Source organism: Larimichthys crocea, chromosome XXIII (assembly GCF_000972845.2).
Source record: "Larimichthys crocea isolate SSNF chromosome XXIII, L_crocea_2.0, whole genome shotgun sequence".
In the NCBI taxonomy this organism is placed as follows: Eukaryota; Metazoa; Chordata; class Actinopteri; family Sciaenidae; genus Larimichthys; species Larimichthys crocea.
The window spans coordinates 13,984,827-14,011,603 of NC_040033.1; the positions used below are offsets into that span (position 1 = coordinate 13,984,827).

The 26,777-nt window shown below is 40.1% G+C and overlaps 2 protein-coding genes across 4 annotated transcripts; one reads left to right on the plus strand and one right to left on the minus strand.

The window, feature by feature from the left end:
* Positions 1-3,421: 3,421 nt before the first annotated feature.
* Positions 3,422-12,981, minus strand: mtmr6 (myotubularin related protein 6). Its single transcript, XM_019254969.2, has 15 exons — positions 12,747-12,981; positions 10,373-10,504; positions 8,169-8,331; positions 7,905-8,062; positions 7,123-7,251; positions 6,691-6,825; positions 6,476-6,608; positions 6,276-6,385; positions 5,893-6,018; positions 5,699-5,748; positions 5,485-5,578; positions 5,157-5,263; positions 4,835-4,969; positions 4,570-4,696; positions 3,422-4,078 (listed from the first exon to the last, which is right to left on the minus strand). The coding sequence occupies exons 1-15, from the start codon at positions 12,768-12,770 to the stop codon at positions 3,722-3,724; spliced, it is 1,980 nt and encodes a 659-aa protein (XP_019110514.1). The 5' UTR covers positions 12,771-12,981; the 3' UTR covers positions 3,422-3,721.
* A 762-nt stretch (positions 12,982-13,743) lies between these two features.
* Positions 13,744-26,224, plus strand: nup58 (nucleoporin 58). 3 transcript variants are annotated; one of them, XM_010748647.3, is made up of 14 exons: positions 13,744-14,230; positions 14,940-15,109; positions 15,223-15,255; positions 15,350-15,628; positions 15,745-15,913; positions 16,057-16,122; positions 16,393-16,567; positions 16,904-16,983; positions 17,181-17,299; positions 17,390-17,472; positions 17,691-17,892; positions 23,161-23,244; positions 23,986-24,084; positions 24,542-26,224. In XM_010748647.3, exons 1-14 carry the CDS (start codon positions 14,151-14,153, stop codon positions 24,709-24,711), a joined length of 1,809 nt encoding a protein of 602 aa, XP_010746949.2. In that variant the 5' UTR covers positions 13,744-14,150; the 3' UTR covers positions 24,712-26,224. The 3 variants fall into 3 exon arrangements, with proteins under 3 accessions (XP_010746949.2, XP_010746951.2, XP_010746952.2); XM_010748649.3 differs by lacking the exon at positions 23,161-23,244; XM_010748650.3 differs by lacking the exons at positions 23,161-23,244; positions 23,986-24,084 and having other exon boundaries at positions 13,745-14,230.
* Positions 26,225-26,777: the final 553 nt, after the last annotated feature.

Here is a 26,777-nt window from a genome sequence, read left to right on the forward strand (position 1 = left end):
TATGCCCACTGGGCAAATGCACAGTATGTCAGATTATCAGTCCGTGCCTGGTTAGAGGACATTTCCCCCCTCTGCTTCTCTTTCTCGCTCACTGTGTTTTCTAATACCATGCCTGAATTTGCATGCATGCATGGTGTGTGTAACCTTTGCATTATGACGCCATGTAGCCGGTGAACGTACTTTTAATCTCTCCATCCTCTTCAGGCGACGAGCCTCGGCATGCAAATATTGATGTTCTTGTTATCAAAAGCCTGTGGGTGTGTATGGCAGAGTGGATGCATAGATGGATGGATAGACAGATGGATGAATATGTTATTTGATAAGGTGACCAGATGCCTTGAAGTTGAAAAAAAAAACAACAACAACACCCATAACTCTATAGTTTGCCTGCTTGTGTTTATGTGCCAGTCTTTGATATTAAAATAAAAGTGCACAGTCCCTCCTATGTACGTCATTTCCTGGAATAAAATGCACTGACTTACTTTTACACTTCACTGTTTTACATAAATCCATTTCACAGTGATTGTACCTGTACGATTATATGTAACAATTAAACTGAATTGAACTGGAAACATTTGAAATTGAATTGTGAAGTATTTCAATGTCGTCATATGTCGATATTGCAATTGCAGTATTATTTATATCTTGCCACTTCCACCTTTAGTACTCGTTCTTGCACATCTGCATTCCTATTTACTGTATAGGCTGAAGGATACTTTGGTTGTTGTTTTGCCATTTTTATCTTTATCCTCTAAACATTTGTACTTCTATAGTGTATATTACACCCTTGCTACTGTAACAAAAATAGAATCTAAGATTTTAAAAAATCTATTCTAATCTAATGTCCATCATGCAACTTCAGGCAAATTAACTGACCTAACTGCTGGTGCTGGTTACAATGTGGTATGGGTGTGGCTGCTTGTCTGTAGTTATCTGTGTCACCTGTGCAAACAAACCCAGCCTGTTGCACAATAACTGATCTCTCTCACACACACACACACACACACACACACACACACACACACACACACACACACACACACACACACACACACACACACTCTCTTCCTCGTCATCTTCCTTCCATCTCTAGATTAAACTAAGCTATGATGTGTGTGTGTGTCAGCACAAATTGTCATCTTTATGTATGTGTGTGTAAAGTATTAAGCCCCCCAGGATTACCCCCTGTGCTCTTTTGTTACTTTAGTATAAAGGGGAGTGGTATTATTATTAAGCCTTCTAAGCACAGACAAGTGAGGGAGGTGCCGTTGACATTTTAAAAAATGCTGTTGACATATTGTGGTTTGTATACACAATGAATGATGGAATTGAAATTTCACAATAAAGGCAGGATTGTCATCTAACTCGTCTTCTGCGCTGATATGATGACAGAGTGAGAGAGACACCAAAACCCATTTCACACCACTAACTCACACTAACACACTCGCACATTAATCTACAAGCTGCGCGTGCACACAACATGTAGTGTGCATGTATACAGTACGCATATTCATGCAGGCTTTCTGTGTATATATAGACATTTTGCAGGAGTATGGGGTGTGTTTATGTTGAGTATGAGTACAGCAACTCCTCCTTGTCCTCAGAAGCGTTCTCTTGTCATAGCGTGCAGTACTCATCTGAATGATTCAGAGCCCTGGGAGAGCCCTCAGCAGCAGAGACCTCTTAGTGTTTCATGCGAGGTAACATGCACAAGTAGGCTACAGGAAGAGTGTAGTAATATTGTGTTGGTGAATTAATGTCAATATTCCATATAGAGCATGCTGTTTTAAAGCAATTTACTGTTTTCATCTGTACTCTGGTGTAGCAACTTATTCACTTTAGTAATAATACTAATGCTCATGATATTGAAAACTATTAAAGCAACTGAACTAAATAAACACTGCAACTTATTTGTGATTGGAATAAGGCATTCATTCATCAGACTACTGCATATAAATGACTGACGAATGATTACCTTAAAAAGCCTGATACAGTAGAATAAAAAAAGAACATCGAGAATGTGAATGAATAATGTGTAGAAATACTAAGAATTACTTATTGTGCTCTTTTTTTCCCTTTAATTTAATGTGTGTAGAGCTTTGGAAAAAGCTGACACAGGGGGTACACACATAACCCTGCACTGCCAGCCTGTCTTTATTCCAAGTTGTTAGACACTCATAGACACTAATTTGTCTGAGGCCAATAGTCACTTTGTCTGATTGCTGTGTGAATGCGTGTGTAGTCACAAAACTCCAGTTATTCCGGTCAGACAACAGTCTGCGATGAGGGTGAAAAATGTGGTGGAATCAGTTCACTGCCAATGCTACCAGCACAAATTCCATAAAGTATTTAGAAGCACAGGCTAGAAAACACAGCAGAATGAACAGTATGTGGCTTTGTTTCTTTTGAGTGCCATGCAAAGAAAGCACGACACAAGGAAAATAAATGCAAATGATCATGAATCTGCAGATTCTACACACATCACACAATCACTCAGTATATGCTGACACCCTGCCAGTTTTACATCTCGTTTTTTCTGCAGCAGTCTGAAGGAGGAGGATGTTTGCTGAGGGACTGAGCCTTCGTACACAGGGCAGATGCTCCACCAACTGAGCTAATAAACACCCTGCTGTGTTTGACTGTTCTTGGCATTTCAAACTCTTAAAAGGCAAAAAGAAAGAAAGCGCATGCATAATTTAGAGAAAATGTTATAAAATCTGTCAGTCTACTCTAATAAAATTTCCTTTTAACATATGCAGCACTCATATCTTGCATTTGACAGTACCTAGGCAACCAGACCCATTGACTTTAGACCTCTAGGACCCCATTGTATCGTTGACACTGACCCCTGATCAGGGTCAGCTGTCATAAACAATAAATCACTGACATGGCAGACAGCTACGACCAATAGGATTTGGGATCAATGCACGTTAGCAAGTCAGATTATCTGATCAATGTGAGATGTAAAATAGGATTAAATAATCAATGAGGGCGACGGTTGACAGTTAAACCGCTTTAGGGTCTGAACATCACAGTCCATTTGTCCATGATCCCAGTAAGAGTTCAAAAAGCAAAATGACCAGTTACTTAAAAAGTAAACCAAAACTGTGTCAGATACAGTACGCGTGCAGACAAATTTGGGTTCAGCAAAATTTCCAATGCTGGATTATCTTTAATGATATTCTAGCATTACATGTTGAATACTACATGCCGTTGCGATGGAGCAAAATCAGCTCAGGTCACACACAACATTTAGATCTGGCTTGATTCAAGCCTTTGCATGAGATGAAATATATCTGGTGCCAGAAAATGTGATTTTCTGTGGAGAAATATTAAAATGTATGTATGATTTGAGTATTAAAGCAACGTGTTTTAAAAATGGATCATAAAAATAACTAAAATTACAAACTGGAAGACTCACTTTTTTTTTTTGGATGAATTTATTCTCTTATTCTATTCATTAATTCTTTATAGTGCTTTTCAACATTCATAAAAAAAACAAGCTTCTTCCCTATAGGTGCAGTATATGACAGAATAATGAGGCTTTCCATTGAAATTTAGACTATACATACAACTTCATCCACTCGGCCCATTCAGGACCATTGTGTAATCAACACGTCATCACTCACAGAACGACAACTTCCCCTTGCCACATACACACTTTCAGTAAGCTCTCTCACTCAGTTTACGCCTCACTACCCAACAATCATCGTGTTTGGTCTCAGCAGGTCATGCGTGCCACTCCAAACTCCAGACTGACAACAGCTGGCTCTTCTTTGGCCAACTCTGTGTTGTAAGTCCCTTCCAGTTCTCCATAGCTCTGCTTCCTGCTTTCGGTGCCACTGCTGCCCTCTACTGTCCGCTCCGTGTCGGTGCTCTCTGTGGCCTCTTCGCCCACCTCCTCCTGCTCATCCTCCTCCTCCTGTCGCTGCACTTCTTTGTGATTGATGGGTGCCCCCAGAATGAGGGAATCAGGACGTGGCGGGAGAGTGTTGGAGTTGGAGCGCTGATCTCTAGTGGGAGGAGGTGCAGGCGGGTCGGAGGTCGCAATGGGGGTCACGCCAAGCTGTTGGAGTCTCTGGCCAGAGAGCGAGGGACAAGACATCACGCCATTTCATTTCATTTCGAAGTGTGAATTATGCTCATTTTTGATCATGGTTTTAGAAGGCAAGCTGCGGTGAAATACCAAATGCTCTAAATATGATGGTGCGTTTGAGGCTAATATTAACAGTTTGAATATTAAAAAGGTTTCAAGATTAATATGTATATTCTGAGATGGCACTGCAGGTTAGATTTTATGTGATCTACTAATCCACTACCGTTTTGGAAAGCAAAAGTAATGCACGGTAACTGAGAGCAGCCAGTTGCAATTATTTTATCTTAGGACAATATTTATCAGGACAAGATTACCATATTATCTCAAAATAACAGTGGTCCTTTTTTCCTGTTTTCCTTTTAACATGTTTCTCTTATTTTGTCCTCTCCATTTTAAATCAATGACAACTAAATTCAGTGTGTTGATGTCAACACACTGGATCTATAGAGAGAATTAACTTCTTGTCAACTCACACTCTCCAGTGCTTGCAGTGTGCCCTCTTCCTTACGGCTGTTCTCTCGCAGAGTCAGGATGGTTTTGAGGATAGACTGACGCGGATGCATGGAACGGTCAAACTGGTGGTACATGTTCCTCCAGAACCTTGGAAACACAAATACATTTTTAGAGATGAAGTAAAGAAATCTCTTAATTTAAGATTCCTTACAGATTGATTGAGACAATTACAGCAGGACACTACAAACATCTAACGGCAAGAGAGGCGAGGAAGGCTGTACTGACTTGAAATTGTAGGGCAGAGTAGAAGGCGCCAACACAGGATGCGCTTCAGAGTATGCAGGACTGTAAAATGGGTTCAAGTAGTTCTGTCTTTCGCTCATCAGAAATGCCCACAGCGAGTGAGTCCGCTCTCTCAGCCTAGAACACAAAACAGCAGTAAGTATAACACATAAACTTCTGGCACAGTCCAATTAGAGAGTAGAGGATTGTCCACTTTGATGCAAATGTCATCCTTTTAAAAGTGATGAATACAGAGAAGCATGGAGACACAGAAATACACAGAAAAGAACTATTATGCACAAACATCTTTGTGTGTTGGACTCACTGCAACTCTTCTCTCTGTCTCTGATTGTTGCCAAGGAAGTTTCCATACTGACAGGAGTGGACGTGTTCATGGATCTGTAGCAGGAACCACTCGCTGAACTCAAACGCCTAAGGGGAAGGTTAGGATTAAACAAATGCAATAACTTCAGTGTTTCCCCTATATTCATTCAGTAGCGGCGCATTCTTCAAAGGACATCGACGTAAAAGTTATCGTTCAAGTTTATACATGTTAGAGTAGTGAGTAGCGTAGCTCCTTATGGCAGTATCCAACAACCAACAACATCCATCAACATGTGGTTATTATGACACTGTATAAAACAAACACACACCTGTGGGAACTGCTCTGTCAGCTGCCAGACACATTCCAGGAACTGGGTAAAGATAGGAGACACTTCCTTTGGATCCCCATCCAACTGGTCACACCTAGTTTGGTATAAAACAAATATAGTAGTAATATTATCATGAAATATAATTACCCCAAAGTAGGGCAAATGAGGTCCCAGGGTTCTGCTCTAGGCTCAGTTGATCCAGTTGAAACCTCACCTGTCAGCAAACTTGTGGCCAAAGGAGATCCAGTCTTTCTCGATCAGTACCTAATAAGGGAGGTAAAAGTCAGTTTGAAATAAGACGCACAAACATTTAACAGAAGATTATGTTTATATTCTCAGCAGCCTTTAAGTCCTACTTTGAACTAGTGCTAAACAGTGTGCGTATGTGTGTGTGCTTGTGGCTGGTACCATGAAGCCTTTGATAGTGCGGTAGTAAGGGTCCATAAGCAGAGATCCCAGTGAGCAGACCTGGGCTGTTCGGTCCCATCCATCTGAACAATGAACCAACACACTGGCTCCTTCCACTGTCACCGCCTGGGGTCAGGGGTAAAGACAGACAGCAGAGAAAGAAATTAATCCGTCCTTGACAATCACTGTCTATGATGGAATAGTGGAAATGAGCCCGTGATGGACAGTGAGGTTTAAGTTTTAAGGTGATCAGTCATGGCTATTACTGCATGCTTTGTGTTTATCTATAAATAAAGTTTAAATATGCTGAATATAAACAATGTCAATGTTAAATGTGCTTTTAGAGAGAGCTTTTAGAGCAGCAAAAGGGAAAAAAGGTTTACCTTGGTCAGAAATATGGCTGCATCTACAACGGCTTTGATATGTCGCAGCCAGCCGCTGCTCTCCAGGCCAACCAGGTAGTCACTCATGGAAAGAGAGCGAGTCCCAATCACTAAGAGACACAGATGGAATGCTATTTTAGTTTAGAGATTTACTGACTAGAATAGTAGATAATAACAGTTATACAATAAACGTGTATAACCTTCTAGCAGTTTCTGCAAACTGGTCCTCATTACATGGATGTTTTCAATGCCGACAAACTGGAAGCGGATGTTGGAGTAGTTGTCTTCGTTCTCGTAGCCTTTACCTGCTGCTCGATTGGCTAGTGCATTCAACTGCAGGACAAAATAATAAAAAAAAAAATTGCAAATCCTCTGTTAAACCCAGTTATACATACAGCACATTTTAAGCTGTTACCTTCGGCCTGGTATCCATAACGTAGACAAATCGGCTGTTGTGATTGGCCTTGCTGATGGCCTGCAGCATGCTCTCATCCTCTAAGCATCGCGCACTGAACCCAGAGAGAGGCTGACTGCATCGACACACGGCTGCCTGTCAGCGAGAACACAGTGCACTGATCAGAACATGGCATCTACTGTCCTGAAAATTCACAGGACAAGACATTAATTCCTAAAATCTTTGATGATTCTCTGACCTTCAATCGACCACCAATTAAAAAAGGTCACTTTTACCTTTTCTCTGTAAACTACTACAACATACAAAACAACCAAACTTAACAAATAAATGTAGAAAAAGAAACTGGTGGGCTTTACTTTTTACAACACAGTAAAATGTTGTTGTTTTTTTAAAATCATACAATACTGTGTGCAGGTTATTACAATGCATTACCTTCTTTTCTTGGTAGAAGTATGTGAGCACAGGAAATCGTCCTTTGCTTCTGAACTTGGAACTCCCCACAATTATGGGTTTACTCGCTGTAATGGGAACATACAGGTCTCGAGGATATGTCTCACACACCTGGAAAAAAAAAACACAAATCATACACACATCACATACTGTATGCAGACACAAAACATCTGCACCATTACCAATGATCACTTCTTTAAAGTAGGTGTCAATTTTCTTTAGAGATATCATTTTGTATTTAAGTTTTAACTTCTTCATACAAGAGTTGGTGCTCGTATTAAACACTACAAACAGCATAACAATGAAGCTCTAGCGCCCTCTTCTGGACCTTTGTACATAATGTTTTTATAATATGTGGCAACATCCAACTGGTCCAAACTGGTCCACCATATTAAGTGATTTCCTAAAATACCACCCCACCCTCAGTCACAGCCAGTTTAGTATAACAAGGGAATATCCCTTGCCTCATATGTGACCAACCAGGAAAGTCTAGACAATGTTTACATGACTGTATTGCTCAGTAAACCTTTGACATCAGTAAACTGCCTACTGCTTTTTTTATTTGTGGTAGGTGGTGTTTATGGTAAAGTTCAACAACGCTCTCACCTACTTTGTAAATTTTAAAGACACACAATGAAACTGTTGCCTCCCTTTTAGCACACAAAAGCTATGACAGCAGCATCAGATGTAATGAGAAGTACCAGAAATGAACAAACAATACGGTCAACTCCTTCAGCAATTTCTCCACAATACCAACTATCTACCTTGTAGTCTCTGTTGACATCGGTGAGCTGCCACTGGTCACAGGGGACGCCCATCCTCTCAAACTCCGCTCCCAGGTCGATGAGCTGCCACCCTTCCTCTCTCTGTTGGTCATTCTGTTTGGGGTTGTAGGAGAATGCATAGAGCTCCTGATATGATACTACACAAAAGAGAAGGAAACCAGAGAGAGAGGCTTAACAAAACACACTAATATGACTACACTGGAGTTTATGTTTCTTCACACGGACAGACACAGTGAAACCCACCAGGCTGCAGAAGTCGCAGCAGCGAGCTGTAAATGTCATGGCAGTCTCTTTCTCTCTGCACCACAAAATGAACCACCCTGAAGTTGCGACACTGGAGGACCAGAGGACAGCCTGTGGTGGTCAGGGAGAGCTTCTCCACAGACGCTATGTGGTGGTGCAAAATCTAAGAAGCAAAAGAAAAAAGAGCAAAAGACAAAGAGACAGAGACAGACAGACAGACAGACAGAGAATTTTAGATACAACCAAATTCAGTGAGATAGTTTAAAAAGATGTGTTTTAAGAGCCTTCCAGTCCAGAGTCCAGTATATTTATGTGCAAGGGCAAGGGAGCTCTGGGTTGGATGCAGTATAGGAGAAAGCCCTGGCGCCCATTGTGCTGAGATTGATGGTATTATGAGCTTTGAATACAATTATGAACAACCACTTTATAACAGGTCATGAGGAGATGATCAAAATAAGACACTGTGCTAGTGAGGATCTAAGGAACTAACAAACAAACTGGTTAAACATGTTTGTTGTTCTCATTACTTTAATGTATATACACGCGTAATACTTTGTGTCCAGATTAACTAACTGTAAAATTCTTTAAAGCTTAGTAACGTCAAACAATTCAAAACTTTTCTTAGAGGACTTAAGAGCAAATGATTCAGCTACAAGGCAAAGAGCCAGAATAAGAAGTCATTTCTATTGTTTTAAAAATGCACTGGTTCTCGATTTGGAATATTGCAAGATCGATTTCATAAACAGAGGGAAAGGAAAGGAAAAATGCAGCACAACACTATATTCAATGAGGACACACACACAGACACACACACACACTATGCTGATCTCACCAGCTGCTGAGACAGACAGTAACTCAACAACAAACTCCCCCTCTCTGACCAACAGACTTATTCTAAATTATCTCCACAATAATAGACACATACATTACACTGCAGTACACCTACACAGACAAACAGGACCAAATACACCATGGACAACAATGCCAACGCTCCACCAGAATAAGCTAAAAAAAACAAAAACAAAGAGGAAAGGAAACTGTTCCCCTTTCTCAGCATATAAAGTGGGACGGATGGTGGGGAGGAGGTTGTGACCTGAGATTTGCTGCACGAAGCATTTTAGGACATTTAGAACATTTAGAATGCAGACCAGTCTAAATCTGTGAGTACTATTTTTACTACATCATATTCCCGCATACAAAAAGTACAGTGCTACTGTATACACACAGATAGCAGACTATACTGTTCAACCAAGTGTGCAGAAATCATCAGGATTCTATAAAAGCCATTAAATAGGGGTGCTTAATATGTATGAAATCATTCAAACAAATCACAATATTAATAAATCTCCCCATATTATGCAAAACCATCAGTTCAAATTGCACTACATGAGACTAAAATTCTGCTTTAGGCTCATTACATCAGTGTTGTTATCCGATGCTTCGCTCATACCCCAATGCCGCCATTGTAACGTTAAACAAAAAGGTGACCATGAGCGCCAATCAGGATGCTCTACTGCTACTGATGAACATCAATAACCTAGTTCTCACAGTGTTACAACAGTAATCCACCCGCAGGTGGAGGCAGAACACACAAACAGAGAGCTTGCTACTGTACGAGGCCTCCACCTTACTTCCTCTTAGCAGACACAAGCTTGCACATTCTCTCCTTTTGCCCAAGCACCCCATCGAGTTGCAGACTTCCTTGCGGTGGTCGAGCCGACGTCTTTTTAGTGCGACTGTCGAGAGGCAACGCCGGCGTTACATTGGAGCTCCAGTTTCACTTGCAGCGCTTCACTTGAATTCGAAAGATTTGTCTCAAAGTATAAATCAGGAGCTCTGAAAAAGATCAAATGGCTGCAAATCCAGAGAAAAAGCTGATTTTCTGACAGCAAAAACAAAGATTTTGCAAGAAGCTTTTGATAACATTATGCTGCATGCGTCCTTCAAACATGGGAGTGCTAATGAAAGTCAGTTAATAGGCTAAAAATGGGTCCATATTATAAATGAGCACCCTTAATTACCGTCAGTAATTAGTGCAGTTTATATGTAGCGTCTCTCCACTGTAGAAATCTACCATTTTGCATCAGACAAAGAAATACCAAGAGTGCATTTATTGTGGTTCCATCCATATGTAGTGAGCTGTGAATGACTCTGAATGACACCTGTAACACTGGCAGGATGGAGTCACCACGAAATCCACTCACCCAGATCTCTTGTCCGGCAGACGCTGAGTTGTTAGAGATGCTCTCCACAAAGATGAGATGTGTAGCCGTGAGGTACAGTGTGCCATTTGTGGTTTTGTTGCTAAAGCGATCCAACAGTCGCACCTGCTCCACCTGTAAACACACACACGGTAGATAGAAGTGAACTTATTTCAATGGGTGTCAAGTATATGAGATATTAAAAAGAGGGAAGATAGGATCTAACAGCAGTGCCACAAAATGAGTCTAAGTGGATCCAGTAAGAACCTCATCCTAACTTTCTGTTGCCACTTCCACTATAGCGAGAGTCACAAAGATTTCTTGATATGACAGTCTAATTACAGTATCGACGGAACAGTTTTAGTTTAACCGATTCTTAGCACCTCAAGTCAAACTGAATTTTTTTCTCTATGTTGCTTTTCCCCAGTTGTATTCTAATATGCTGATGTGCAACTTTGCAGTGTTCTTGCAATGCCCCCAACTCATCCATGCAAATAAACACTGATTACTGCAGAGACTCGCGGTAAAGTCAAACATTTACTCAGGTCACACATTTTTATGGAAGAAGGTCGTGGTCCACTAGCTATCATCAACAACAGATTTTAATACCTCTGGAGGTCAAAACGTCCACTCATAACTCCATTAAGTACGGGATAAATATTCTGCGTTAATGTTTTAGTCTTTTTTTACACATAACTTTTCCAACATATGTTTAAAGAACTGGTCTGAAAATACTGTTGACATGTTAAACTACGTACATAATAAGTGCAGCCTGGAGTGTTGCTAAAATCTATTAGAATAAGAGTTCTTATTGTAAAAAGTTAATTTGTGACCTACTCTCTGCGGCCTAGAGGCTATAGGACAGTTGGATTTGGACTGCTTTGTTGCTGTCGTTGCTAAACGTCCAAATCCATGAATCATCATAGTAGCGGTTGTCTTGTTGACTCAGACATCCTCTCTTTGGTTTCCGTTTTCCTGTCATTCTCAGATATGGTGAAATGATTGTCACCCGGCAACCAGCGGGGGGACAGAGCTCTGTCACAGACAGGCTTCTTAGAGCAGAGGTTTGTGTGGATGAGTGAGTCTCATAATAAAGTTGATGATGTAAATGTTTATGTATTTTTTCTTTTATAAGGACTACCGATGCAATCTGAGCTGTGCTTCAAAGTACTTATTTTCTGACGCAGGTCGACCACAGAGTGAATACGACTTTAAACAGTATCATCCAACAAAATGCGTTTTTATTTTGTTTTTTTGTTTTTTAACACAGTTTCTGGAAAGCACTAAAACCCTCTTCTCTGCTGTTGCAGCAAACAACCAAGAGGACTTGAGACAGTGGGGGCCACACCCTGTCTGCAAACAATCACATCAACCTGATCCCAGTACAGCCTTATTCCTGAGCTAATGTACAATTATCCTAGGAAGCTCAGAAATGAAGTCACACTGCTTCAGCATGATGTCGAAAGCTCACCTTTCGACACACACACACGCCCTCAGATGCACACACTAGAATAGAATAGCTGTAGGCCTAAAGCACGTCCGAGGATTGTGAGCTGTAGAGTGTTATTGTGTTAAAGGAAAGCCAGTTGAACCATCCACAGTAGCAGTCCATGAGCAAATAGACAGCGACCATGTGGAAAAAGTACTGCATGCATGTACAAACTGCAGCATATTTTATATATGTTATCCCTCAGCTTTATGTAACGTTGAACATATTTGGCCGTGTAACCCTAAAATAAGTCATAACTTTTAATATCTGGTTGCAAATCATAGAAATAATCTGCAAGGCCTGAACTGCAGCAGTCTTCAGTTCTTGCTTGGTTGTTTGTTTTTGCTTTCAGCCTGGTCTTCAGTAAGTTATCTGCTAACTGCTTGTCCAAGCATGTTAAATTGTTTGGCTGTATGTCAAGATAACTGTCCAGAGGATAAGACTGTAACCTACATATGAAAAAAAGACTGGCAGTCCTACAGTGATCAGCCTTAAAGCGTGAACATCTACAGATAGTAGTGAATGTAGCTTGTTTTTCTCCTTCTGGTCTGGTCTGGTCTTCTCTCACACTGGATGCACAGCCTGGGTTGTAACGTTAACTCAAGTCAATATCGGGGCTTGCAGGTAGTAGCTTTGCAGAAATGCTAAAGCCCAGCTAAATGCTGCACGGGAAAAACAAACAGCTCATTCATGCTCGTCACGTCTGACCACTTCCAAGTTGCTGGCAACACCTGCTAGACGCCATGATATTGGGAGTGCTACACAAATATTAACACCTGGCAAACGTCATCACATTACACAAAATCCTAAACAAAAACAGGCCGAGCTGCTGACTGTAACCCCCCCCACATCCATTTGCATTTAGCTTCAAATGTTAGCTGACGCTACCTTCGGCGTTCGGATATGCTCCATTTGTCCGACTCGAGACAGCTGTCAGCGACCGCGAGGCTTCAGACGACGTCCTCCCGGGATAACTGTATCATTGATAACATAAACTGTCTTAAACCACAGCATGAACCGCCTTCACTTTTTCGGAGGCACACGATATGTGTTTATTGTCAATTATTTCGCTCCTCCATCCGCATAAAGACCGTGCTAATAACGTCAACACACTCACGGCGTGGGCTTTTCGAAGTAAAAGCACGAGTGTTGTGTGTAGATAATAATAATAAGTTTAATTTATAATGCACTTTACATTTGAATCAAATCTCAAAGTGCTACAATACACACGCAAGGTATATGCACACAAAGCAACAAAAAAAAACAACAAATAAATCACAACAGAAGAAATCATGTCAAATACGATAGGATGTGGAAAAAAGGAAAGTTTTAAGTCCTTTTTTAAAACTTTCAAGAGTCTGAGATGATCTGAGATGGTGACATAATTAGGTTCCCAAAATTAGGTTCCCAAATTTGATTCCACTCTTTGAATTGTGTATGTATTATAAATCAGTAATTAGTTTCTTTTGTGTGGTTTGAACACACCTTTATTTAGTAAAATATACCAATTCAATTCAATTTTATTTATATAGCGCTATATCCTAATAAAAGTTATCTCATGACACCGTGCCATGTATACAAAAATATACACTGAAGCAAGAAAGGGCTTAAAAACGTAACATATGCCTCAATTTAGGCTCCTCTAAAGTATTAGGTAATTATGCGCATGTGTATACTGTGTTATTTAAACACACATACTAATAAACAAAGATGAGAGAAAGACAGGAGAAAGAAACAGCATTGAGTAAAATATATGAACATGTTGCTTGACGCGTCTACCACATTTCAACCATCTCCAAACAGCTTCTTTTATTTTGAAATCCCGACCGGAATCAATGTGTGATCTTTTCCGCAAGCGTCAGTCATCTTGCGCATGTGTGGGAAGCGTGAGCGTCACGCGCACACAAAAACAGAGCGATAGGGATGACGGGAAATGTGGTTTAAAGTAAAGATTACCCGAAATGCAATAGCCATTCGGGAAGTAGTACGGGGAGACACCAGGCGGGGAATAGAAAAAAAAAGTAACACATGCGATAATCCGTCCTGTGATTTGGCAGCTTTAAAATACAAATCTAAAAGAAAAAGAAGAAGGCGGTGAAACTTTTGAATATTTCCGGATTTATTCGGAGAAGGCGACGTTTGCACGAGCATGTTTTGAGGACTTGGCCCTCACGCGGGCATCTTTCAAAGCTAACCGTTAGCGCGCTAATGTTAGCTGTGATGAAGTCCAAATAGCCGGTTTGTTTTCAACGTGTGCCTCTTAAGGAAAAAACAAACAAACAAACAAACAAAATGTCTGGCTTCAACTTTGGATCCGGGACTCTCGGTGCCGCCAACACTGGCGCGGGGTTTTCATTCGGGGCTGCAACCAGGTAATGACGTTTAGCTTACGTTAGCATAGCATAGGGTCAACCTGTCGTGTAACAACTTTTTGAATGTTTAAGCGAGTTGTTGCTTCGTGTGACCTTTAGTAACCTGATGGAAAAAGGTCACAGTGATCTGTCTGCTCTGTTTACCTGAGGTAACTTTAATCTTTGTTACAGAGGCAAATGTAAGATGTTGAGGCTTTTACTTTGATACACCACATGTACCCTCTGCAGGCTGCTCTGATAGATGGATGGATAGATAGATTGAATTTATCCGAAGCTGGGAAATTACAGTGCAGCAGCATTACACACAGTGACGATAGACAACATAAGAGTAAAAATATAAAGAACAAACTATACATAATAAAATATCAAAGTAGCAATAGTAAATAAAATATGTTGTACAAAAGTATATACAGCGAATTGGCAGTGTTGATTTGGTGCAAAGTAAGAAAGGAGAAATGTGCAGTGACTGTAAATTATGACCAGTCTTTTGATAGATAGATAGATAGATAGATAGATAGATAGATAGATAGATAGATAGATAGATAGATATACTTTATCCCAAGCTCGGAAATTATAGTTATATGGAGCAAATGAAATGTGGAAGGCAAAAAGAATTAGTAGAAAGAAATAAAAATAAAAGTTGCTCCTTTTAGTCTGTTGCTTGGTGTGATTATGTGACTGAATGTATTGCCCTTTTTGTCTCCTTTAGTGCACCTGCAGCCAGTACTGGTGGCTTCTCTATTGGGACTGCTCTGGGTACAGCAGCAGCAGCAGCGACCCCTGCCCCCGCCACCAGCACCGCCCCGTCTCTTGGCCTAGGAGGCAGTCTCTTTGGTCAAAAACCTACTGGAGGATTCTCTTTCAACACACCTGCCTCAAGTAATAACTTCATACAGATGCATAAACAAACTCGATGGCAAGCACAGAAAGAAATGCATGTGTAATTAACAGTCATGTGCCTTGTCTTATGTTGTGATGTTGTTTTCTTTTAGGTGCTGCTGCGCCCATTACAGGCCTTACATTAGGTATGTTTGTATTTCTGGGATATTTATGAATTAACATCCTGGGAAGTCAATGGGAACTCATTAAAAATTGATTTCTACATATACTTTCTCTCAGGTGCCCCAGCCACTTCGTCTACATCCACAGGCTTCAGCTTGGCCTTTAACAAGCCCACCGCCTCAGCAACGCCCTTCTCCCTCACCACCACCGCTACCAGCTCCTCATCAGCCCCTGCTGGGGCAGGTTTAACGTTTGGCTCTGTCCTGACATCCACAGCTCCACAGCAGCCTGCAGCCACAGGCTTCATGCTTGGTCTTGGTGGCACAACAACCACCACAGCAGCCTTAACAGCTCCGTCACTGGGCGGGAGTCTATTCTCCAGCACTGTGTCTACAGGTGAGAAGCATGCAGATAGCATGATGTGCCAAACTTGACACAGGGTACACAGACAACACAGTGGAAACATTGTAGTATGACGATATTCTAACCTACATATTCACTTGGTGTTGCAGGTTTGGGTCAGACCACACTTGGAGGAGGAGGCGGGTTAACATTGGGTTCTCTGCTAGCTCCCTCCACATCAGTATCAGCGGCTCCTGCCCCCAGTATGGGGCTGGGTGGAGTTGACTTCAGCACTTCCTCTGAGAATAAGAGCGACACATCATCTGGAGCCAATGCACAGTAAGTCCCGCTGACAAATGTGCACATGGCTTACTAAATGAAAATGCTGTTTACTGCGACTTACTATCCTGTTAATGTATGCCTGATCATCAACGACTATTTATTTTGTTGCAATGATGATAACCTGTCTTTTTCTCCCTCAGGGACAGTAAAGCTTTGAAAGATGAGAACCTGCCCCCAGTCATTTGTCAGGATGTTGAGAATTTCCAGTAAGTCTTGTGTGTGTATTTATTGTTTGGTCCACTGACTGTTCACAAGGCCTAGGCACATTGCTTGGCATGTTGGAAATGTGTAATTTGTTTAAAGATGCAAATGTTAATCTGTTATATCAGTAGGGCTTTTGTCCCAAAGGAGATTAGAGTGGCACTGCCTTCCAAACAAAGTCAAATGTGTGTCCAGGGTTTTTTTCCAAGTGCTGGCAAACTTTGTTGAGTAACTTCCAATGATCTTTGTGCCTTCTTTTTTTTTTTTTTTTATAGAAAATTTGTGAAAGACCAGAAACAAGTTCAGGAGGACATCAGCAGGATGTCATCTAAGGCCATTTCTAAAGTCCAAGATGACATCAAGAGTCTCAAACAACTTCTCTCTGTCAGTGCCAGCGGCTTACAGCGCCAGGCCTTGGCAATCGACAAGCTAAAGCTGGAGACAGCACAGGTATAAACAGTAATTATGTTAATTCAAGTCTTTTTAGTCTTGCAGACATTTTATAAAGTCACAGAACCACAGTCAATATGAAAATACATCACAGTGAACACTTCAGAGTCCTTCAAATCTAATTAAGAAGTACACATGAAAGTTAGTCTTTTAAGTGAACACACACATTGTGTGCATGTACTGCTGGACATTTGTAACCACAAAGTACCAGTTCTATATCAAGACGGATATATCTATCTATAGCCCAAGTAGCTTTAGGTTGCTAACAGTGTCCTTCACTCACTCACTGTGAACTGAAAATGATGTTTTCGACTGTCTCTCTCCTCTCCTCTTAAGGAGCTGAAAAATGCTGACATAGCACTGCGCACACAAAAGACTCCTCCTGGACTTCAACACGAAAACACTGCTCCGTCAGAGTGAGTAAGCTACCAGAGAGAAGTCCCAAATTATCTCTTGACTCAGTTTTAAACTAAAAGCTTTGTTGAAAGTTGCGTTAAGGTCCCACCTGAATAACTACTAAATATCATTGGTCAACCTCTTGGATTTGTTGAGCCAAAATGCCCCTCCTCACTTGTCACTTGTTAATTAAAATGTTGGTTTTTTGTGTGTTTAGTTATTTCCGTAGCTTGATAGAGCAGTTTGAGGTGCAGTTGCAGCAGTATCGCCAGCAGATAGAAGAACTTGAGAACCACCTGACAACGCAGAGCAGTGGCTCCCACATCACTCCTCAGGGTAAGGGTGTCTTCTTCTTCTTCTCTTATGAATTTCCTTAACTCACCATGTGGACAGAGATAATGACATTGTGTATGTTTTTGTTTCAAGATCTGACCATGGCCATGCAGAAGTTGTACCAGACATTTGTTGCGCAGGCTGCCCAGCTCCAGTCTGTCCATGAAAACGTCAAGGTCAGTTCTTTGCCCCCAGTCTAGTATTAAAATGATTAAATGTTTTCATCAACTTGGCACTGTTTTGAAATTGAGTTTAATAATATCTAGGGCTGTGTGACAAGGGATTTAACAAGCAGAAATTGTAATCCAAACTGCTTTTGTTACACATGTGTGAACAACATGTTCATTTCAGTCTCTGTTTTGTCTTTCTCTTTTGTTTATGTCTGATGTAATAGATCTTGAAGCACCAGTACCTATCCTACCGCCGAGCCTTCCTGGAAGACTCCACAGACGTCTTTGAGTCCAAACGGGCATCTAACAGGAAGTGGCAGAGTGCGCCGCGAGTCACGACTGGACCTGCCCCATTCTCCAGTGTACCCAATGCTGCAGCGGTTGCCATGGCAGCCACGTTGACCCAGCAACAGCAGCCAACTCCAGGTCTGACTGCCTACAAGTTCTAGACAGTTCTACTCCTCGCACCTTTTTAAAATAAAGGAGGGACAGGAGAAACAAATATTAAAAGTTTGAGAGGATAAGTGTGTCAGTTGTGGGAATGGACAGGTCAAAGGGATACAGAGGATGATTTAAAAATAATTCAAAACAAAAAAAGCCTCAGCTGGTACCAAGCTATTGTCTGTACTCTAATCGAAGGATGGCTAAAGAAAGGGAGAGATAAACCCCGACGGGGAACCTTTGTGCTGCCTTACCATCTTGTCTCTGACTCTCGGTTCAAGGGTTAGACACATTTATCTTACACGCCTTACAATACCAGAGTGAGGACATTTTTATAGATTGCTCTAGTGGGAAATGAACACCAGAATCTGGCAGTGTTGGTGCCAAGCCTGTACACTTGAGAATGTCATACACACACTTTCAGTAATACCAAGGATATAATAACCTACTCCACCTAATTTCTCTCGGTACCCTCTCTATCTAATAGGATGTTAGAGCAGGTATATGAGGATGACATTATTGGAGAAATGATTGTAATGCGAGAGAAGGCCAGCTATCTCAATTTTATGCACTTGAATCTTGAAGTTATAATTGGAGTTTCGAAATCTTACTTGAGCTAGGACTCTCGTTTTATTCAACGAATGCTTGAAATGAGCCAACTCCTTAATGAAGGTTGTAATGGGGATTAGAAACGTTGGACACTTGCTGTGATTTAGATATACTTGGCATACTTTTTTAAAGATTGTATCTGGGTGATCAGTTGCTGGATGAGGTATAAATTTATTAGAATGTATCCCCTACTTTCTTCAGTCCAGCTGTCAAGAGGTCCCTTTGTAGGGGGTATTGAATTGATCACCGTATAGCGCCAGTTTGCTCGACTGAAAATACAGTCTTGAACGTTTTAAGATACAAAATTTATAAAAATCGTGTTCATTGAAGCATGCAGCTTCTCCTGTTCAGGGTCTTATCAATAGTAGGCACAGTTTAGGCCAAGACCCACATTTTTATAAAGCGTACTCTAACCAATCAAAGAATGTAAGATATATTCATTAAATGTTAAAAATATCATAAAACATGTTAAAATATTTCCACTTTCTGCCAGTAAAAACAAAACTATATAAATAAAGAGTATTCCACACAGTATTAATATCCAGCATAAGCAGAAAGCTTAGTTGCTTGGTGAGATGTTGTAAATTGACTTTTTTTTTTTTTTTAGGACTTAGTGATGGATATATCCCAGAGATATTTCAATACACTACTACTATAACACACAATGGAGCAGGTCATATTGTCACATCAGCACTCAATGGCACACAAATTCACTTTTATGAAACATTTCACAACAAAGATAACAGCGTTTAGAGTAGTGTCCGTTATGGTTGTTGCCACATCTCTGAGATGTCGAACCAATTTTCAGCCTTTTTTGTAGGCTTTGGTTTGTAGGCCATTTTACTGGCATATCAGGGCACCCACTTTACCATGAACAAAACTAGGCTATGTATATTAGCATGTTTCTGCTGTGTTTTCATGCGAATTTAAATGAAGTGTAGTGAAGAGTTTGAAAGCAATATTTTAACTGGGTGGGGGTTGCAAAGGCAGCATGGTTTGAAAGTTCTCAAGATGGCAAATTAGAAAAACAAGACTTTTTCTGCTGCTGTTTAGACTCAAACTTGATAACCTATTGTTACCCAGGACACTGCTTACATGCCGGATCTATTCTGAATAAACATCTTCGCTTCTTAAAGTATGTGCCAAGTTAGGGATGGGAATATTTTACCAACCTGTTGCTTAACCATCACTTGCAGAAAAAAAAATAAAAAAGCCCTGTTGCCACAGTACATCAGTTCCACTTGTGTGGTACAAGTGCACACTACCCTAGGTGCCTGCTGAAGATTTTTTATGCGTGTTGCTTTCCATTTGTTATTTCGTATGAAGCCAAATCAGTTTCAGATAAATTAACTTATTTCTAACTCATAGCTTTGCAAGTTTGTTAACCCCAGAGTTGGGTACAAGATTACACAATCGCTTTTTTTTTTATGTCAATGATAATATTAAGCAAAATCCCATCTCTATCGCAGCATCGTGCTCACTGTCTAGTCATTTCAAAGACTAATCCTAATCACAGCTGGACGTCTTGGTCTCGTCAGTATTTATTTTCCTATTTATTTTTATTTTATTTTCAGTTTGCGTGTGTGTGTAACTTAGTCCATAATTGGCATAGCGGAGGGTGGCCAGTGTCATAGCACATACAACACTAACCATGCAGCTGGTTGGCACTTACTTACTTCAGACAGACTCTTGTTGGACTCATATACTTGTAGATGCAGTGGTTGATTGTTTTAGACCAAAAGCTTGTTTGGATTTGTGCCTCAGTGTACATAAGGTGAAAAGTGCCAAAAGACTCAGGACTGAAAATATAAACTATTTAATTACCTAAACTGTAAATTTTAACTTAATTGTCTTTCCATTACTGCACTTAGTCGGTCTTGAAGTGGAAACAAGGCTGATAACCTTGTAAAATAGCCCCTGTGACAAATGGCCTGCATTATCTCACTGTTCAATACTAAAAATGCATTTGGTTGGTTCGGTTGCATGAGGCCATACCACTGTTACTTGATTTAAGCTATTTCACCTAAGGGCTACTGTCAGCGTAACAGGGCTGGGGTCATTTCACATTAAGTTGAGTTGGATTGAAATGTAAAAGTGCTGTTCACAAGTTGTAATTTCAGGTATTTTATCCAAGATGATGGTACTTTGTATCTTTTGATTTTTGTAGAACATCTCCTTTCTCATTGGTTCGACTGAGTCCAATTTGTTTTTATAGATAAGAGGTAGGAATGATTTTTTTGCTGCTCACACTGGTCCTTCAGTGCCAGTAAAATACATCGGTGCCAAACAAAACAGAAAGATCGGTGTGGTCACATTTTCTGTCCACGCGTCTTTTATTGTGGGGCTTTATTTCCCACCGTTTTATGATAAAAAAGGATACAGTGTTGCTTGGTTGTTAGATACTGGTGAGAGCTTAGCATTTCTGGTTACTCCGAAGAGTGAGGAGACACACACACACACACACACACACACACACACACACAAAAGTAGTTTAATATGTTGTGATATAAACAGGTTTTTAGTTCATTCTCCAGTATTTCTCTGTATGTTGCTGCTAGTTGCAGTGGTGCTTGGTGAATCCAACCTAATTGATTCTTGATGGAGTCGCTGGGTTAAAGAGAGACTGCTGCTTTGGACATTCCGGTCCTCTATTAAACAACTCTAAACCTTTTGAAGGATTGAGATGTAGTTTTGGAACAAGCTGGACGTCAGGAGTTTAGATTTTTGTGTATTTTAGCTTATACTTTAACATTATTGTCTTCCACATCTCTGCAGTCGTACTTGGCACAATAATGACTATTAAATCATGTAATAATAATTATTGGCCTGTTTTTAAAGCAGTTTGGACCTTGAAGGTGATAGTGGATGTTTAGCCACCTTATTCCTGTATGTTAGGTATCTTATAACAATATCTGTCAGTAATATGTATGCAAATTCTGACTGCTGTACTTTTTTTTTTTTTCTTTTTTTTTCCATTACAACAGCAGGAATTATCCCATTTACCTCTTTTTCCAAACAAGTGAAGGAATTAAAATGTGATTAAAACTCTTATTAATGTTGGCACACTACTAGCGCCACAATCTGCCTACAGTGCTCAATCTGAATCACAAATAATGATTCTGAATTGTGTACATGGTATCTTACTTTTTCACAGCAGTTCTCTTAAAAAGAAATCAGGCCGATTAGTTGAAAACCAGAGTCTGGTCTTTTGAGTGCTTGGCTGTTACAGACTGTTTTGAATGTTCTTATTCTCTTTTAATCATTTCCTTTGACCATTTATCATATGCTTACGTTATGCCTTTTTTTGTTTTGTAGTGGTTTTTCTATATGTGGCGTAGAGGTACTACTATTGCAACTTGTGTTTTTGGGAGGTCTTTGAGATTTCAGACGAACTACACATTTGCTAATGTTTATCTAAAAAATTAGAGACTCGAGTCGCCTAAATCTGACTTGATCCAACAAAAGAAGTGTTTGTAGCCTGTGATCATATGTAGATTTATCCAAGATGTTTCTTAAAAAAAAAAAAGAAAAGAAAAAAAAAGAGCATTAACCACCAAGAATTTGGCTGTTGTTATGTCGAAATACACTGGTGAAAAACAAACACAAACCACGAAGGTCATTCAATTCCTGTTGAAAGGATGGCTCGAAACTTGACCACCCTGACTTCCACAGGCAAACTATAACATATCACTGAGTTTATTTTGACCAGTTTACACTGAGAGGCAGCCATAGATGCCATTTTCACATTTCTTATCTAAATCTGGAGCGCTTTTACTTGTAGATGAATGTGTTCAAACTTATATATAACCAATGCCTGTTGATACAGTATATTTAATATATAATATGGTGTGCCTTTTTTTTGAGCTATATCCAATACTTGTGTGATGCATTTTACTTTTTTTGGCGTATGCTAGTTCATTCACTCTCAGAAATCTTGAAAATTTGGAAACTTGTCAAATGCAGTAGCAGTTAGCAGTTAACAATCAATTCTGTTCGAAACTGTTTTGTTTGTGTTTTATGTAAGTGGAATTGCATATTAAAATTGACAATAAATCAATTTTTAAACAAAGAAACGTTTGTCCTTGTTTCTTTTCAACTGAAGTTGTATTAACAATGCAGTCTAATTGGAAAATTTGAATACATAAAAGAAAAAAATTTGCGAAGAGGGAAAAAAAAAAAGACAAGTTTCTGAGTGAAAGAACTAGCAACATTTTTTTCCCCCCAGTTTTTTAGACACAGTAACTGTACTGCTAATTAACTGAAATGTTATAGCTTCAATCCCTTAAACATAAAAAAATACAGGTACAGGTGCATTTCCTAAATCTGTAATTATACTGTAGTATTACATTTCCGAAGCACCATGCCAGGGTTGTGTAGTGCTGTTGCAGTCTTTGCTTTACTTACTTAACACTTTAATTACAATGTATTGAAAAATAACACATTTGGGTTATTGTTTCAAATTTCATTTTTGCCAAAGAGAAGTCCATTTCATGTGACGGTTGTGTCATAAAATACATGATGTCCTTGCCATGGTGAATGTTCTTACCAACTTTTTTCTGTCAAAGGAGATGAGGAACATAAGTTCCCCTTACACACTTAACCCATTCAGAGGAGTAAAATTTATATACTCTCTCTCTGTCTCAGGGACCCAGGCACCCTTGGGGGCAGGGTTTGGAAACCCCTTTGCCTCGGCAGTGGGCACTAGCTTGGGCTCTTCTACCCTTGGAGGTATTACCTCTGCCGTTTTTTTTTTTTTTTAATGAAATCTTTTATTTTGCCCTTCCCTTCCACAGTTTACCATTTCCCTAATGCCTCGTAGCTTTTAACGCCAGGCGGCTTTTTTTTTTTTTTTGGTTCTTTACGTATGAAAGTAGTGGTAGTCGGTGTGTATGTGTCTGAGAGTGTGGTGCAGTCAGAGCTTGGCTTTTATTTTTCTGTTCTTTCTTGTGCAAAAGGGGTCAAGTGCGTTCACACCACAAGAAATTTGAGCAACAAATTGCCACAGGTTGTTTTTACATGTGACAAGTTTGATTTTATTTCCTCACTGAGGAGATATTTGACACCCCCCACCCCCCCAAAAATCAGCAGTCTTCTATATTTAAATGTTTTAGATGTCAACTGGCAAATCCACTTGACCACAACTGCCAGATAAAAAGTAACTCATAAAAAGTAACTCGGCAGTGTGGGAAGTGGTCTGAACGCACATCGAGTTTGGTGTGTTCTCTTGTAGTTGTAATCTTTCTCATGTCATTTTTCCTACCTTTGGCCTTTGCTTTGCCGTGTGCTGTGAATACTGTTTTATACTGCAGTCTCCAGTCAGAAGTTAAGATTTAGGCTACGGCATTTGTTTTACATATATGTCTGCTAATGCCTGCCCATACTACTGAGGCACTGCTTCTTTTTATCTATTCCTAGTGTAGCCTATGTGCTTTAGCTCAAACTTGACTTCCATGTCACTCTCTCCCACAGGTTTTGGTGGTGGGCCAGGATTTGGTGGGGTGGGGACTGGGGGGTCTTCTTTTGCCTTCTCCTCCACGAGTAAGCCCACAGGAGGCAGTCTGAGCGCAGGTACATACATACTGTGTATACCCCCTCCACATCCGGCCCTGAGAAATGACAGCAACTAGAAAAATTCTAGTACAGCTAGAGTCCGAGTAGGCTTGTGTTTACAAGTATTACTCCCTGAATTGTCATATTTTTCTGAGGAATATGTCAGATGCAGTCTGACTAACCTTCCTGTTTACATATTGTCAGGCTATTCAGAACTTCAAAGCAATACTCTGATACTGTATAATACATTTGCCTGGTTTCCCCTCTGTTGTAAGCAGGCTTTGACAACAAAATCATCTGTAGTCTTGTAAGTGTGTCCTGACAGTTTGGACACAATACATTTTTAGGAGGTGGGGTTTTGCACTAGGTGCACAAAATGTGCATTTCATATCACTATTTGCTCCATTTATTTTTTATCCTCTAACATTTCTCATATTTTTGTCTTTCTGTGTCCTCTGTCTCTTGCTTTTTCTAGGTTTTGGTAGCAGCAGCAGCACAGGCTTTAACTTCAGTAACCCTGGCATCAACCCCTCAGCTGGCCTGACATTTGGCGTGTCTAACCAACCTGCTGCAGGCTTTGGCACAGGGGGGCCACTCCTCCAGCTCAAGAAACCCCCTGCTGGTAATAAAAGGGGCAAGAGATAGAGCACGGGAAAAGACAGAAGCTTATGGCATGACCACTTGATCAGTGTGGGGGGTTTGTAGCAGGTAAGGCCTGGTCTCCCAAAAGCATACAAGTGCTATAAGAATCATGAATCCGACAACAGAATAAAGAAAATGTAAATTAGAAGAAATCATCATCAGTGATGGGTTAGAAGTCAGCATAAAACAGCAACACAGGAGCTCCCATTTCAAATCATTTGGAGGTCTTTAAACATTGAGAAAAAAGACAAACAAACATTATCCCCTAATTATACATTGGTCTGCATTGTTCTACACTGATTGAATTTTTCCAGATTGCCACAGATCCATTTCTAAAATTGAATTATACACTCAATAACTAATTCATTTTAGTAGACAGCGATGTGAACGGAAAGGTTAAATGTAGTTTTCCCATCATCATTTTAAACATTTGTTTGCTCATTTGCATCGACTCAAAAGTGTTGCCTGCACGCCATAATATGCTTTTGGGAATGCCAGCCATGGACAGAGCTGGGTCGATTACACATTGTTCAGTTATCTGTGAGGAATTTCTATAGTCTGAGTAATTATACAAGATGGATGTGTTTGTGCGCTTTGAGGTGGACAGTGCAGTTGGTTCCATTGTGTCTCTCAAACTACTGTCAATCACATAACTGCACACATGAACGCCTCTCAAATGATGACTTGGCCCAAGTCTCGTCCAGGGGAAGGGCATGATAAGGTAAAGTAAAGGGAAGAAAGCTTATGGGGGTAATGGTTGGGAATAGTGTAGTCCCTGCCTGAGGGTGTCAACGGGGGGGATTTATCTGATCCGAGATAGTTTTATAGGCACAGGAGAGTGTCCAGGGTGGTTTTTTTGGGGAAGCACAGTTTTATTTTTGTATCAAGCAGAGAAAGAGACGACATTCGGGGAGGGGTAAAAGGGGACTAGCACCTTGGGGATAGTCCATTATGTAGTCCACATAACCTGTGTTGTTTTTCCAAGAGTCCATCCTTATCATTGTTTGATATTTACTTTCTTGGCACATTTTGTTTGCCTCAATGTAAGAACTTGGGCAACGAAACGCTGTGCTGTTTGTATTCCATTGGCTCCCATTAAGTTAGTTGAATCTGAAAATTGTTTTCACAGGCAGATTCTACCTACTCTTCGCAATTTCTACATGTGCTAGAATAAATTTGCACTCGCCAGTGTATATGACCTGACAAGTGATTGTGTGAATGTGCATGTGTGCCTATAGCACAAGTATGAATTTGTCTCTCTGGTCTATCATAGTTTCTGACTTCTTTTGAGCGTCCAATGCGGTTGGGGAGGGGAGAGGGGGTATTCTGCTTTTTTTTTTAAATTGTCCATGTCAGTTTGGTTACCAAAATACTGGTAGTTGTACTATTATTTTCTAATCGCAGTCTATGTAAACCTGTATTTTCAAGAAGCTGTTTAATAATAAAATCTTCAACATGATGTTTTGCCTGTTTACGGCATTACTTCAATAAATGTGTGTGTTGACACAGAACAGTGTCTGCTGCTGTTGTTGTTCGTCTTGAATGTGTGTCAACTGATTTGGGACAAGGATGACATTCATTTCCACCAATTTTTCCATGTTTATGGTAAGATAATAGACTGTCATCGTTGTGAGTTTAAAAATAATTTGAGTATCTGCATCAGCAATACATTCTTTTGACAGTTGTAGTTAAAGTAATGTGACGTGGCCAGAATTTAATGTGTTGTTTTAGTCACATCCTCTTGAGTGGATGTGCAATTGGTCACTACATTCTCCACATATGAAATACTGTACTCTTTATCTTTACTTGTGAGTGTCTTATGGGGTGCCGTTTGTAAAGTGGCTCGTGCTGAAAATAACAGCAACATTTTGTCACATATAGCTTCAAACAATGTTTAAAAAACTGGTTTAAATTTTTGAGTCACTTTTTTGCACATTTAGAACAATATTTTTTTAACTTATCTAAATGTTAAATATAAATCTTAATCTAAATGTTGATGTTAAATCTAAATCTTAATCTAAATGTTGAAGCTAAATGTTTCCGGTGAAACTAAATATTTAGCTAATATG

What these genes read in the sequence shown, in the direction of transcription:
- nup58 (XM_010748647.3), top strand. Translation starts at nt 14,151, where the DNA reads ATGTCTGGCTTCAACTTTGGATCCGGGACTCTCGGTGCCGCCAACACT. An exon ending in TTTCAACACACCTGCCTCAA is followed by an intron (nt 15,110 to 15,222) that starts GTAATAACTTCA and finishes GTTTTCTTTTAG; the next exon opens with GTGCTGCTGCGCCCATTACA. An exon ending in CAGGATGTTGAGAATTTCCA is followed by an intron (nt 16,123 to 16,392) that starts GTAAGTCTTGTG and finishes TTTTTTTTATAG; the next exon opens with AAAATTTGTGAAAGACCAGA.
- mtmr6 (XM_019254969.2), bottom strand. Translation starts at nt 12,770, where the DNA reads ATGGAGCATATCCGAACGCCGAAG. An exon ending in ACTTCTACCAAGAAAAGAAG is followed by an intron (nt 6,826 to 7,122) that starts GTAATGCATTGT and finishes TCTCGCTGACAG; the next exon opens with GCAGCCGTGTGTCGATGCAG. An exon ending in TTATGGATACCAGGCCGAAG is followed by an intron (nt 6,609 to 6,690) that starts GTAACAGCTTAA and finishes TTTGTCCTGCAG; the next exon opens with TTGAATGCACTAGCCAATCG.